This window comes from Pristiophorus japonicus, chromosome 18 (genome assembly GCF_044704955.1).
Source record: "Pristiophorus japonicus isolate sPriJap1 chromosome 18, sPriJap1.hap1, whole genome shotgun sequence".
NCBI lineage: Eukaryota > Metazoa > Chordata > Chondrichthyes > Pristiophoridae > Pristiophorus > Pristiophorus japonicus.
Genome location: NC_091994.1, coordinates 12,944,849 through 12,958,634, shown reverse-complemented (window position 1 = coordinate 12,958,634; position 13,786 = coordinate 12,944,849). Strand labels below are relative to the sequence as shown.

Sequence of the window (13,786 nt, the reverse complement as noted above, 5' to 3'; positions counted from 1 at the left end):
CTAAACCCTTGTCGTTGCTTTTCTCTCCACCTTTAAAATACTTAAAACTTCTCTCTCTGAACAAGCTTGCAGTCAGCTCTCTAATCTCTCCCTCCATGCTCGTCAGCTGTTCCCTTATCTATGTATTTCTCTTTTTCCCCCATCCTCCACTTGTAGAAAATGTCCGATGGAATTTGACATTTAAGCGTTAAATAAATGCAAATTGCTATTCAAAAATCTTGATGTTAAGAAACTGACTTTAAAAAAGAAAAGCAGTAATGATTTTTTTTTTTTACACAGGTCCTGCATAGAGCAGAATTATCATTTAATATATAGTGTGGGGCAGAAAGATTAAATAAAGGTTAGTCATTAAAGACTGCAGTTCAACATTCTGAATTTATACATCCCACAAAACATTCATGCATCTGCTCATTAGAATGAATACATAGCTAATTTACAATATTAGGCAAGTGTGAAACTGGGTGATTCATTTCACAAACAGAGAAAATACTGCCCATCAAGTAGCACTCAATTACATTTCCATATAGAATCCACATTTACATCACACCAAACCAAATGCAAAATATGGTCAACTCAAACGCAAGCTCGTGATTTTCTTTGAAACACATTATATCCCTCGACTGATCTAGGCATAGATATGAACTATAAAAATCAGAAAGCTTGCTAGGCCTTCAAAAAAAAATAGTTCCAGAATTTCTTTAAAAAGGATAAAAAAAGTTCGTCACAGCTTCAAGTTAAGGCCAGTTCCTGCATCATGACTAAACCTTAGTAACTACGTTGCAGTGCCTGTTCGATGGAATTTGTAAGCAGCCTACAGAAAAAGATCTGAATGTGTGTGTTCAGTGCAACGAGCACGCGAGAGCATCAGAACCACCATTATGGTCACGGAATTGTTGCTAAATTGAATGGTCTCAGTCTAACATGCCTTAATCTGAAGCCATGCCAAACTGGTCAGTCAGTATCAACACTATATACAAAATAGAATAGGGAAAATTTTTTTTTATAAAAAGTTACTCAAATGCAACATGCTTCATTTTTGATCACATTTTATGATACCCTAAATATTATGTCAGCACTATTAACAAGAATATATGCAAGTTCAATCACCAGTCTATAACTAGGTCAACAAAATGGACAAATGTCTCCAAATGATTTTCACTGGTCATATTCTCTTGTATTATATGGCACAAGCAGCAGCATCAGTGAAGCCCGATACCACTATTCCCCACTCCAGGGGAAATACCGATGTTCTATCACAGCCAGTAATCCATTCAAAAACAAGTGAAAGCAAATACTTTGCATTTGAGAATGGGACACAATAAGTAGGATATCAATTTTTTTTTTACTTCGCTTGCCAGAATGCCAAGTCTTTGTGAAATTATATGGCTTGTTACTCAAAAGTTAAAAAAAAAATCACATTAAGTGCTTGCCAAGTACTTGAGAGCCTTAAGTGGTTGGGTGATAAGCTTCCCCAGATGGGATATTTACATGCTTTTAACTCCCAAGTTACTTGTACACCCTTGGTTTCAACATTTCATAAGAAACATAAATTCTTGCTATCAAAAATGATATTACTTTGTTGCACAAAAATATGGATTTAATTCAATTTTATATACACATTATGTTCAGAATGAAAGCTTTAGTCTGTGGATTCCTCCTCATTCAAGAGCTGTCCTTTCAGTTTCATTTCTTCCTCGATCTCTTTGTTGAAATGTTCGACTTCTCTGTAAAATATTTTCAAAAATGTCCATAAGGTTACTTTCATTTGAATTCTTCCACTTGGGGAAACTTAAAATGTGTTCGGCAAGTAAATATTACCACCAATAGACTTAAGTCCATTGGTACCCAACATGCTGCAGCAGAAAATGGTGTACTTGAGTAAATACAAGTGTGCAAATCTGTTTGTGTGATTGAAGCACCTCAAATTGCTAGCACCATCACCACCAGTGGCAGGCGTTGAACCATCAGTTCTTCACCCCCAAGTTATACAGCTCAACCAGTTTAGAAGAACACGTCCTATAATTCAACTGCTGCCCGTTTTCCCTAGCTCAAGATTTGAATATAATGCAAGTTTCTTACCCACCTGATTTCCCATTTAAAGTTTTTCAGAAATTGCCAGTGTCTTTATTACTGTATTCTTTAAAGTTCATCTGCCAACATAAAGCTATGAGACATTTTATTTTAGCACTGGCTATTAAGAAAAGACTTGCATTTCTATGGCGCCTTTCACGACTGTTGGACATCCCAAAGCACTTTACAGCCAATGAAGTACTTTTGGAGTGGAGTCACTGTTGTAACGCAGCAGCCAATTTGCACACAGCAAACTCCCACAGATAGCAATGTGACAATGACCAGATAATCTGTTTTTGTTATGTTGATTGAGGGATAAATATTGGCCAGGACACTGGGGACAACTCCCCTGCTCTTCTTCGAAATAGTGCCATGGGATCTTTTGCGTCCACTTGAGCCCGGTTTAACGTCTCATCCGAAAGACGGCACCTCCGACAGTGCAGCACTCTCTCAGTACTGCACTGGAGTGTCAGCCTAGATTTAAGTCCCTGGAGTAGGACTTGAACCCACAAATTTGAGTCAGAGGCAAGGGTGCTACCCACTGAGCCACTGGCTGACAGTTATTCCTAGAGAAGACTCATTGAAATATTGTACATGATAAATGTAATGACAATCTAAGGTGTAACCCATGTGGCCTATATATTGTACTGAAGGAACCACATTCTCTTAGCATCTAGATATAGCTAGCCCAAATATTAGTACCACACTCGATTATGGCCATCAAGAAACAGCCACATGGAGCAATTAGGATCTGCAATATTGGATTAGTAGGTGAGAAGTTCCCATATTTCAGTGAAACCAGCTGGGAGTGATCATGTATGGTTGTCAGCAAAGAACAGGGTCAGTGTTTTACTGTGGTGACCTCGATTGTCATCAGAACGTCACGCCACCACTCATTGTATAGGTGCTCACGTCAAGTGTGGACAACTGGAGGAGCCAATTTAGCCAGCAAGGAGTCAACATCTTCAAGAAAGGAGGAAATCGACAGGAGAAAACCGATGGGACATCTTTCATGTGTATATCTATTTCATTACAATATTATATAGTTCCCCCATATGTTAATGTTTTTCATTATTTCTTTTGCAGGAAGGCAAATTTGAGACAATAATGTTCCATTCACCCATCAAGCTATTTTAGTTTTCAGGAGTGTACAAGCTATTGAATGATTTTTAACAAATTTAAAATTCAATTTTTTTGAAACACCATTGTTTGGCTAATATTTATATGAAATGAGGCGCCAATAGTTGCACCTAGGAATTCTATGGTTTATCAAATCTAATTTAAGAAGCACCATTACTTACTTTTTGACAATCTTTCTAGCACGATGCTATTGTTCAATACTATAAATTATTAACTAAATCCTATTGTCTTATGTAAATGGTCAGCCAATTAATTGGGCAGCTTTAAGTCTTTTTGCAGTGACTCACATTATTCAACATATGCTAGGATTACACACACAGTTCCTACCTTTCACTGTGAAGTGGGCCTTTCATGTACTTTTCTTCTGCTTTCCATATGCTCATTTGTTCAACCTCTGCAATTGCACAGATAATGGCCTGCAGTGAAAGAGACCAGTTTCTTTAGTTGTATGAAGTACAGTGCAAGAATGAAACCAAGCACAGGGTCAAAAGCGTCAAGATTCTTTGGTGTAGGTGGTGCAGCGGGCTTATCCAGTTAGCAACTAAGCCGGACAAAGATCTGATGTGTTGATTGAGGTGAACTCGTCTGAGGTGGTTATACAGGAATTACATATTGACCTCTGCACTTGTGTTATTGCAAAAGAAGATAATTAAAATCAGCCAGAGTTCCTGCTCCCGATTGGAAAATAAATGTACGGGCTGAATTTTCCGTGGTGGTAAGCGGCGCGATCGGTGGCAGGTCGGGGGACCCAATTGAAATCATTGAGGTATTTCACAGGCTCTCGAGAACCTTTTCCTTTTTAAATTTCCCTGCATGGTCATGGAATTCAGAGCTCAGGAACCACGTCTGTCAACCTGAGGCGTGAGTTCCTTAACCATTGCCAAAATAAAAAACATGATTACATCAGCTAACAGATTAATAGAGATTCTGTTCTACTTGAAAAGCTACCAGTAAATATTAATTCAGAAATTCCTGAAGGGATGCAAATGGTGAGGGAAAATACATTTTTTACTGTCTATTCTCAGCTGTTGTCTTCCAATTCAACAGTAATTGCAGTGAATTGATCTGCACTATAGAAAAATTACACTTACCATTTAAATAAATTTGTGGTGTTTGTGGTCAGGTTTTTCCTCATATACCGTGATTGTCCAGTTACACATTAAATCAAGTAATCAACCGTAATTCTCATCACTCATTCCACTATTTCAATTTGCTTTCAGTCCCTGAATTCGACTAATGTAAATTTTTCAGTCTGAGACTTCAGGGTGAATTTCTGCAGAGATTCTCACTTGTCCATTGTCCATTGTCCTTCAACGAAGAGTTGCAGAAATCCCACAAACACAATGCAAGCACCACTTGTCAGGGATTCTGCAGCTCTTCCACTGAATTGGCACAAGGTTGTAAATCCATCCCATTACAATTACATTTAGCATATGCTTAATTTTATGTATTACCTATACACACACATCTTTTATTTAAGAACAGGAGCAGGAGGCGGCCATTTTTACCCCTCGAGCCAGCTCCGCCATTCAATAAGATCATGGCTGATCTGATCATGGACTCAGCTGCACTTCCCTGCCCGCTCCCCATAACCCTTTATTCCCTTATTGCTCAAAAATCTGTCTATCTCTGCCATAAATATATTCAATGACCCAGCCCCCACAGCTCCCTGGGGCAGAGAATTCCATCGATTTACAACCCTCAAGAAATTCCTCATCTCAAATTTAAATGGGCAGCCCCTTATTCTGAGACTATGTCCCCTAGTTTTAGTTTCCTCTACGAGTGGAAATATTCTCTCTGCATCCACCTTTCGAGCCCCCTCATTATCTTATATGTTTCAAGATCACCTCTCTTTCTTCTGAACTCCTATCTTCATAAGTCAACCCCCTCATCTCCAGAATCAACCTAGTGAACCTTCTCTGAACAGCCTCTGATGCAAGTATATTCTTCCTGAAATAGAGACCAAAACTGTGCGCAGTACTCTAGGCGTGGCCATACCAATACCCTGTAGCAGGACTTCTCTGCTTTTATACTCTATTTGTACCAGTTACAGATACAAAAGTCTATAGATTTGTGACTAAAGTACAAATAACTTCCCAATTAATGTACTTTTTAAAATTATGTTCTTGTTCGAATTTGTAGATGGAATCATATTGCTTAATGATAACATTAAATATTTCTTTGTCACTCGTATATAACATTATTGTACAGTAAAAGATTCAACACCTGCTATGGTAGATTAAACTTAAACTTTAATGTGGCCCAAGTATCCCGGCTTAAAATGCATCATGAATGACGTCACCAGACCCGCTCCATCTAATTGGGCCAAGTAACGTACAGGGCAGACTTAACAGGCCCCATTAAGGCAAGTTCATTTTCTACAGTGGGATGGAGTCAGCAGCGGGGTTGGGACCCGCCAACGACACCGGCCGCACCGGACCCGCCAAGGTAAGGAAAATTCCGGCCTGCATGTGGATAGGGCTAACTTGCACTGCCAAGTTCCAACAGCCTGTTAACACTCACCGTCAAGGTTCACACATATATAATCACTTGGGCGAGGTACCAGGGCAATTAGCACTTGCAGAATGTCATCCCAGTAAATAAATGAATAATACAAAAGGCAAAGTGTTAGAGAAATTAACACCTTGAGATATTGGGGGAAACTGGTGTAAAGAAATACAGCTTCAAGCATCAAATTGTATTCTAGCTCGACACTGCTAATAATTTCCCATTGTCTGTAACTTGTGGAAACAAAGTGAGTGAAAACAGCAATCCCATTTTAGTTTTGCCCCTATAATTTTTCTCTCCTAGAACATTTTCTACCGACTCTTCATGGTCACAATCCAACCAGCACTGATGTTACAGGATTTAAAACTTCACTCCTGATGGAAATGATGGACCATTCAAAATATAAAATCCTTTGCAATACCTACATTAGTAGATCTTTAATGCAATTCTGAGTTAAAGATTTTACACTTTACAAAGTCGCTAGGCTAAGGTTAAATACAGCCTTTTGCAAGATCTTGGTTAAAAAGCTGGTCAACCAAGATTTAACAAATGCATCTTTCTCTGGATAAATGTAAACATTAAATATAAAAAAACAAGTGGGAACCCCAGCTGAACTTTTTGCCCCTCCCCAACTCAGAAGCATAAGAGGAGTAGGCTACTCGGTCTGCTCGAGCCTGTTTCGCCATCCAGTTTGATCATGGCTGATCTGTTCCTCAACTCCATTTACCCGTCTTTGTTCCATATCCATGGATACCTTTACCCAATAAAAACCTTGTCGATCTAATTGACCCATAGCATCCACAGCCTTTTGGAGGTGGTGGAGAGGAGAAGAGAAAATGGCAGATTTCCACCACCATGAGAAAAAGTGCTTCCCGATGTCACTCCTGTATGGCCTAGCTCTAAATTTAAGATTATGCCCTCTAGTTCTAGATTCCCCAACAGAGGAAATACCTTTTTTGTATCTACCCCATCAACTCGAGGGAATACAAGCCAAGTTTATGCAACCTGTCCTCATAACTTAACCCAAATTTCATCATTCTGGTGAAGTACTGGAGAGCTCCAACTCAGTTCAGCTAATTCAGCCGAGACTGGAAATCAAATTTCCATTTTACCGTCTCAATGACTTAGTACTTCACTGGGTGCAGGCAATATAATCTTACTTTCTATTCATTCACTTGTTTGTCAATCACACAGGGACGACGGAAGACCAACCCCTCTACATATTCCATTCAAACTCACCTCTGGCAAGAGGACATCCAAGATAAACCTTGACCTTTCATAATCTTCCAAGGGCTCTGTGCTCACACTCATTTCACACACAGTTTTTAAATAGTTGACCACTTTGTCCAACTGCCAGTCATCTTCAAGGTATGTGTCAATGACACTAGAGTTGCGGGTACGGGTTTTGAACTCCTCTAGCCACCTGGAGTGCTTCTGTCCCTTAATTACAGCCTGAAGGTGCTTCTCCACACCCTTTGCCTTTACTATGAAATGCACAAGTTTTTCATTGGCACGATCCCGGGCAGCTTTCTTTCTGTCAGGGAGCAATTTTCTGGTAGGCTGCTGTCTGGCTGGTGTGGTCTCCGATTCGGAATCAGAATGCCCTTCTGCCTGATTTACAATTGAGCTGTACGGGAAAGTCATCAGTGAGGGATCTTGTCCAAATGATTTTCGCACTGGGATGCCTGCAAAGGAACAAAAAGAATTGAACTTCGATAATTATGAGTACAAAGGAATTGCTATAACCATCAATGGAAAGTTTTCTTTTGAAATAATGTACTCCGTTTTCTCAAATGTGCAATATTCATTAGTCACTTACACTCAACCACAGAAAGCAGAGTTATGGGGTTTAAGGATGCCATTTTAAGTTTCCTTTTCTAGTTTTGTGATTGATTCACTGTATTGATTGCCCAGCTTGCTTTATATCTCACTGCCATTGCTCGCCATAAGATGCTAATTGGGGATAGAGACACCAGTTTTGAGCCCACATGCAAAGCATAACAACGTCATTATGGGTCTGTTTCAATCAAAGCAGACTCATTGGACAGCTGGTATCATGTCAGACACACTGAACTGTTTCTTTCAGTAGGCTAGACACAGCTTGTAAATGCAGTGGCATTCCACAAACAAAAAAAAAGGTCTGCGCTGACCAGTTAGGCTATTTATATTTCCAAATGCAGCTGATAAGCAGGAGATCCAATGTTTCAATTTGGAGGTTTGGGACTGGGGGCGAGGGTGTGCGCTTAAGTGGTGGAGAACCCGAGAGATCAGCTTTCCTACCGACCCTGCCTAATATAACAGCAGAGCTTGATTTGCATTTGAAACCTGTTTCCCAACCGTAGCCAGCCAGACAGGCTTTGGGTGGTTAGGCCTGGTGCACTAGGCCAGAGAGAGGAGGGATCCGTGGTGGGAGGGTAGGGAGGTAGGGGACATCGGACGGCAGAGGAGCTGATCAGAGGCTAAGGGAGGAGAAGCGGAGGCTTTGGGGAGGGGGTGGGTCTCTGATCGCAGGGCATTTGGGGGGCAGGTTAGGCAAGGACTCTGGATCCAGGAGACAAGTATAAAGGCACTTACCTCCCGGATTCAGCAGTCTTCGCCTTCCATTAGCTGGCGGGTTTCACAAGGTCTGCAAAACCCGACCAGTCATGGTTAAATTTAAAATGGTGGTTAAATCTGAGGCATGCCAGCCTCACTATATTATTTAAATGGACGATCCCCCTTCTGGGAGTAGGTTGGCTGTCGCTCCCAGTCCCACCTCCGTTAAAGCCAGAAGCGGGCAGGTTGGATGCGAGTTCTCATCAGGATTCAGATTTTTAAGATTTTAGCTTTCCACCCGACCCCAATCCACCTGCTTTTTGAGGTTAAAATTCCTCCAAGTGTTGATCATTAGCTGCACATTGGTGATCAAACACACAAAAAATGCTGCAGCCTTCTACTCATTGTCTATAAAGCATCTACTAGTCTTGAATTAAAATGTTACGGGCAGTTGAATAGAAAGTTATGAGGGAATATTTTTGAAAATCTAAACGATTAAAAAGGAGGGTACATGTTTTACATGGATTACCAAATAGAATTACACTAAATTCAGTTTTGTTAAAATAAATTGCAATGGTATGAAAAACTATAGTCAAACAAAACATCCCATCAATCCAGGCAAAGGGTTCAGAGTTCCAAATATCTTTTGGACAGGACATGTTCTGTGAATGTACAGCAAGTCATTCAATTTTTCTACTAAACACCCATTTCCTTCAAATTGAATATTGAAAATGCTTGTTTAGACTGCTCGCTTAAAATATACTTCAATGATGAAATTCAACTCTTATCCAATGGGTTTGGCGAGGACCACATTTTACCAAAGCCGATAATGTATGCGCTTCCAGCAGAGGGTGCTCTGCAACCATCAGAATCAATTCTTACCTATGGACTATTCCACTGCTCTCCTGGCCACCCTCCATAAACTCAAGCTCATCCAAAGCTTTGCTGCCCGCATCCCAACTCACACCAAGTCCCATTCACCCATTACCTTGGTGCTCACTGACCTACATTGGCTCCCGTTCCCCAAACGTCTCGATTTTAAATTTCTCCATGGCCTCACCCCTCCCTATTTTTGAAACCATCTCCAACCCTGAAACCCTGAGATCTCTGTGCTGATCCAATTCTGGGCTCTTGTCCATTCCTGCACTTCCTTCACTCCACCATTGGCAGCCTCGCCTTCAGCCGTCTAGGCCTTGGATTCGAGCATTCCCACTCAAGTTCTTTTCCCTCCCTCCCTCCCCCCTCCTTTAAAACCCACCTGAAAACTTACCTCTTTGACCAAGCTTTTGGCTACCTGTCCCAATATGCCCTTCGGTGTCAATTTTTGCCTAATCACAGTTCTGTGAAGCACCTTAGAATGTTTTACTAGTAAAGACACTACAAAAACATAGTGGTTATGTTACTGGACTAGTAATCCAGAGACCTGTACTAATGATCCAGGGACAGGAGTTAAAATCCCACCAGGCCGCTGGGGAATTTAAATTCAATTAAATAAATCTGGAATTTTAAAAAAGCTATCAGTAATGGTGACCATGATTGTCGTAAAAACCCATCTGGTTCACTAATGTTCTTTTGGGAAGGAAATCTGCCGTCCTTACCCGGTCTGGCTTGTGTGTGACTCCAGACCCACAGCAATGTGGTGGACTCTTGACTGCCCTCTGAAATGGCCTAGCAAGCCTGTTGTTCAAGGGCAATTAGGGATGGGCAATAAATGCCTTGGCAGCGAGGCCCACATCCCGTGAACGAATTAAAAATAAAATGCAAGTTGTTGTTGATTAAAACCTGGGAGGAGTTCTCATCCCAGCACTGCTCTAGCACCTGACCTTGCTGACTTGAGCTAGCTCAGTACAGACTTTGGAATTTATCTGGGACTGTCTTGCTGTGTGGCTCAGAAATGGTGACTTTAGTGGTGAGAAATTTATTTTCTCAGAGGGTTGTAAATCTGTGGAATTCACTGCCTCAAGAGATCTGTGGAAGCTGGGACATTGAATAAATTTAAGACAGAGATACAGTTTCTTAATCGATAAGGGAATAAGGGGTTATGGGGAGCGGGCAAAGAGTCCAAGATCGGATCAGCTAAGATCGTATAAAATGGTGGAGCAGGCTCAAGGGGCCGTACGGCCCGCTCCTATATCTTATGTTCTTATATCTAAGCCATCGGGGAAGGAAAGTTCTCTCCACCTTTCATTATCTGAAGGTCAAAAGATAAGAGTAGATAAAGAGAAACTGTTTCCAATTGTTGAAGGGTCGATAAGACGGCACACATTTAAGGAGCTTGGCAAAAAAAAACAGAAGCGACGAGGAAAACGAGTGGTTAGGATTTGGAATGCACTGCCTGATAGGATGGTAGAAACGGGAACTGACAAATACTTGGAGAAAAAATTGCAGGGATATGGGGAAAGAGCAGGGCAGTGGGACTAATGAATTACTCTTCGGAAGAGTGGGCGCAGACTCGATGGGCCAAATGGCCTCCTTTTGTTGTACGATTCTATAAAAAATATAACTGCAATTTTTTTTTGCATCAATTCTACAGTATTAGCAAAACAAAACCTTAATTTATGTAAAGTATCTTCAATTCAGCCCACTTTGTTCAACAACATGATGCTGAATCCCTAAGTTTGGGTCAGTTAAAGCAGTGGCTTAAAAAAATAGCAGAGAGAAAAGAAAATCTAAAATCAACTCTACTTACTGAGTTCAGCTGCACAATACTCAACAAAGGAACCGGTGAAGGATCCACAACCTGTCAAGACATGTCAATACAGTTGGTTAAATAGGTGAATTTTAGTTAGATATTAATTGAAACGGTTAAATTACAGCACAACTTACAAAATGCTTTCAGATGGCCCTGCAGTGGACCAGATATAGATATGGGCAGTATGGGTGCTGTGGATGCAGAGGTCAGTTTTCCTCCTCATTTACCCTCAATAATGTCCAAGTGCAAATGGCAGCAGCTGAGGATAGCCATTTCCGAGGCTGAATTAGTATGGACTGCAAATGTGCTGCACATGTTGATAAATGCAGGATGTTTGGGCAGGGTTTGGCGGAAGACGGCAAGGAAACCTTTTTTGTCCCTTACCAAGTATGACTTCGAATGCTCTCCTGTCTAGTCTGCTAAGCCCTACTCTAAAAGAAACCAAGTTATATGGAACTGCTGCCTGCATCCTATCCTGTACAGAGTCATGCTTATAGGTCAAACCATGTTCACTGACTTCTACTGGCTCTCTGCCCTCCAGCCCATTGATTTCAAAATCCTCAACCATGTTCACAAATCCCTCCATGACTCACCACCATCCCTGCAGCCTGCTCCAACTGTACCGAGCAGTCCACATCTTCCTCTCTTCTGATAGTTCTCTACTTTGCATTCCCAATGCTCTTTCCCAATTTACACACCATCAGTGGCAAATTTTTCATTCTTCACCCACCCACCCCCAACTTCAAAAGACTTCTTAAAAACCTTTCAACTGTGCCATTGGTCATCCAACAATTCTTCCAGCTTTGTATCTGACCCCCTCCCCCTTGTGCTGCACCTCAGAATATTGGGCTATGTTAAAGGTATGCATGTTGTTGAATGCACTTGAATGTAAACAGTTTAAAGTTTATTCTATTAAGGGAAAAAGTTAAACAATTCAAGTTATCCTAAAAACCCGTTGACTCATCGATCCTTCTCCATCCTCCCTTTCATCTCCAAAGTCCTTGAACGTGTTGTCACCTCCCAAATCTTTCCCACAACTCCATGTTTGAATCCTGCGATCAGGATTCCGCCGCTACCACAGCACTAACGGCCCTCAGTCACAAATGACAGCCTATGTCAGTCGTAAACTATTCCACCTCATCCCTCGACCGCTGTGCAGCCTTTGACACAGTTGACCAGACACCTTCCTTCTCCAATGACTCTTCTCCATTGTCCAGCTGGGCGAGACTGCTGTCTTTTGGTTCCATTCCCATCTATCCAGTTGTAGCCAGAGAATCACATGTAATGGCTTCTCTTCTCACTCCGGCACTTTTACCACTGGAGTCCCTCATGGATATATCCTTGGCCATTCAGCGACATCGTCCACAAGCATGCGAGGTCCCACATGTACGTCGATGACACCCACCGCTCTCGACCCCTCCACTGTGTCTTTGATTTGTCAAGTTGCTTGTCCAACGTGCAGTATTGGATGAGCAGAAATTTCTTCCAACTAAATACTGGGAATGCCTTTGGTCCCTGCCACTGACTCCATTAGTCTCCCTGGCCATTGTTTGTGGCTAAACAAGACTGGTGTCCTATTTGAGCCAGAGTTTAGTTCCCAATCTCCATATTCACTTCATCATCAAGAACCTCTCACCTCCGCAACATCGCGTGTCTCCACCGCGCCTCAGCTCTTCTGCTGATGAAACTTTGGAATGGACTATTACAACGCTCTCCCGGCAGGCATCCCAACTTGCACCCTCCATAAACATGAACTCATTCAAAGCTCTGCTGCCCGTACCCTAACTCGTAAGTCTTGTTCACTCATCACTCTTGTGCTCACTGATTTACATTGGTTTTCAAATCCCTCCATGGCCTCACCCCTCCCAATCTCTGCACTTTGCTCCACCACTGGCGGCCATGCCTTCAGCTGCCGAGACCCTAAGCTTTGGAATTCCCTCACAGACGAAGAGTGGACAACTTGGTGAGGCACTGGAGGACGACCATTAGTCACAGAACACACAGTAAATGGTTTCAGGAAAGGAACATTGGTGGAGGGAAAAATATCCCCTTTGCGATGGTGCTTCAAATCCATGTAAAGTGCCCTGGGTGCAATTGCATGACTGTTAATTTTGGATTTGAACTCTTCCCAAGCTTGTGTCTAATTTGATATGGTACACGTTTGATATTTTCAAAACTGAATTATAGACTAAAATGTAATGAAATGTGGAAATTTATAAAAATAGCTTCATATATTTCAGTAGAAGAGAAGTGACAGCAAGAAAAGTTTGTTGTAAAGTATTAAGTGCTCTTTTTCAAACACTTTTAAAAAAAAACTTACCTCTTCTAATTCGATAGTCATCAATTAGAGCCACACACCAATCAATTGAATTCTTGTAAATGTGCCGTGCTGCAGCCTGTAATGAGATTCAGCAATTACAAAGATCTTCCAAATTAGGATCGAAGTTTGAAAAGACACTTCTAACAGTGGATGATTGTCTGTCTAATAGATTACAATGGCACAATAGCTGCCTGCGCTGTGAAATGTTGCTGTCAAATGTTTGCAGTTGTTGTTAGAACTCCCAGATTCTACAACTACAAAGTCATAGAAATTTAGCACAAAAAGCAATTGAGCTCCATGATATATTGGAGTTATCTATACTAATCCCACTTCCTTGCTCCTCGAAAAGAACACTTGAAAGACAAATATTAAATTTCCTCTTCAATGCTGCAACTGACTAATCTTCAGTAGCCATTCCACATTCTAATATAGCTTTGCATGAAAAAAATTCTTCCAATTTCCCTCGGATTGTCACAGATTACTGATCAATGTAAATTGTATTAATTCAATGCCCCAAATCT

The 13,786-nt window shown here is 41.3% G+C and overlaps 1 protein-coding gene across 8 annotated transcripts in view; it reads right to left on the bottom strand.

Annotated features, from left to right (window-relative positions):
* Positions 1-356: 356 nt before the first annotated feature.
* LOC139228551 (PWWP domain-containing DNA repair factor 3A) overlaps positions 357-13,786 on the bottom strand; it is a 72,053-nt gene continuing 58,623 nt past the window's right edge. For all 8 annotated transcript variants that reach the window (XM_070859653.1, XM_070859652.1, XM_070859655.1 and 5 more), the window contains 5 exons: positions 13,266-13,341; positions 10,943-10,993; positions 6,958-7,403; positions 3,538-3,626; positions 357-1,724 (listed from right to left, as the gene is read on the bottom strand). In XM_070859653.1, the coding sequence (XP_070715754.1) occupies positions 1,640-1,724; positions 3,538-3,626; positions 6,958-7,403; positions 10,943-10,993; positions 13,266-13,341 (747 nt within the window). In that variant the 3' untranslated portion in view covers positions 357-1,639. The remainder of the gene's footprint in view (positions 1,725-3,537; positions 3,627-6,957; positions 7,404-10,942; positions 10,994-13,265; positions 13,342-13,786) is intronic.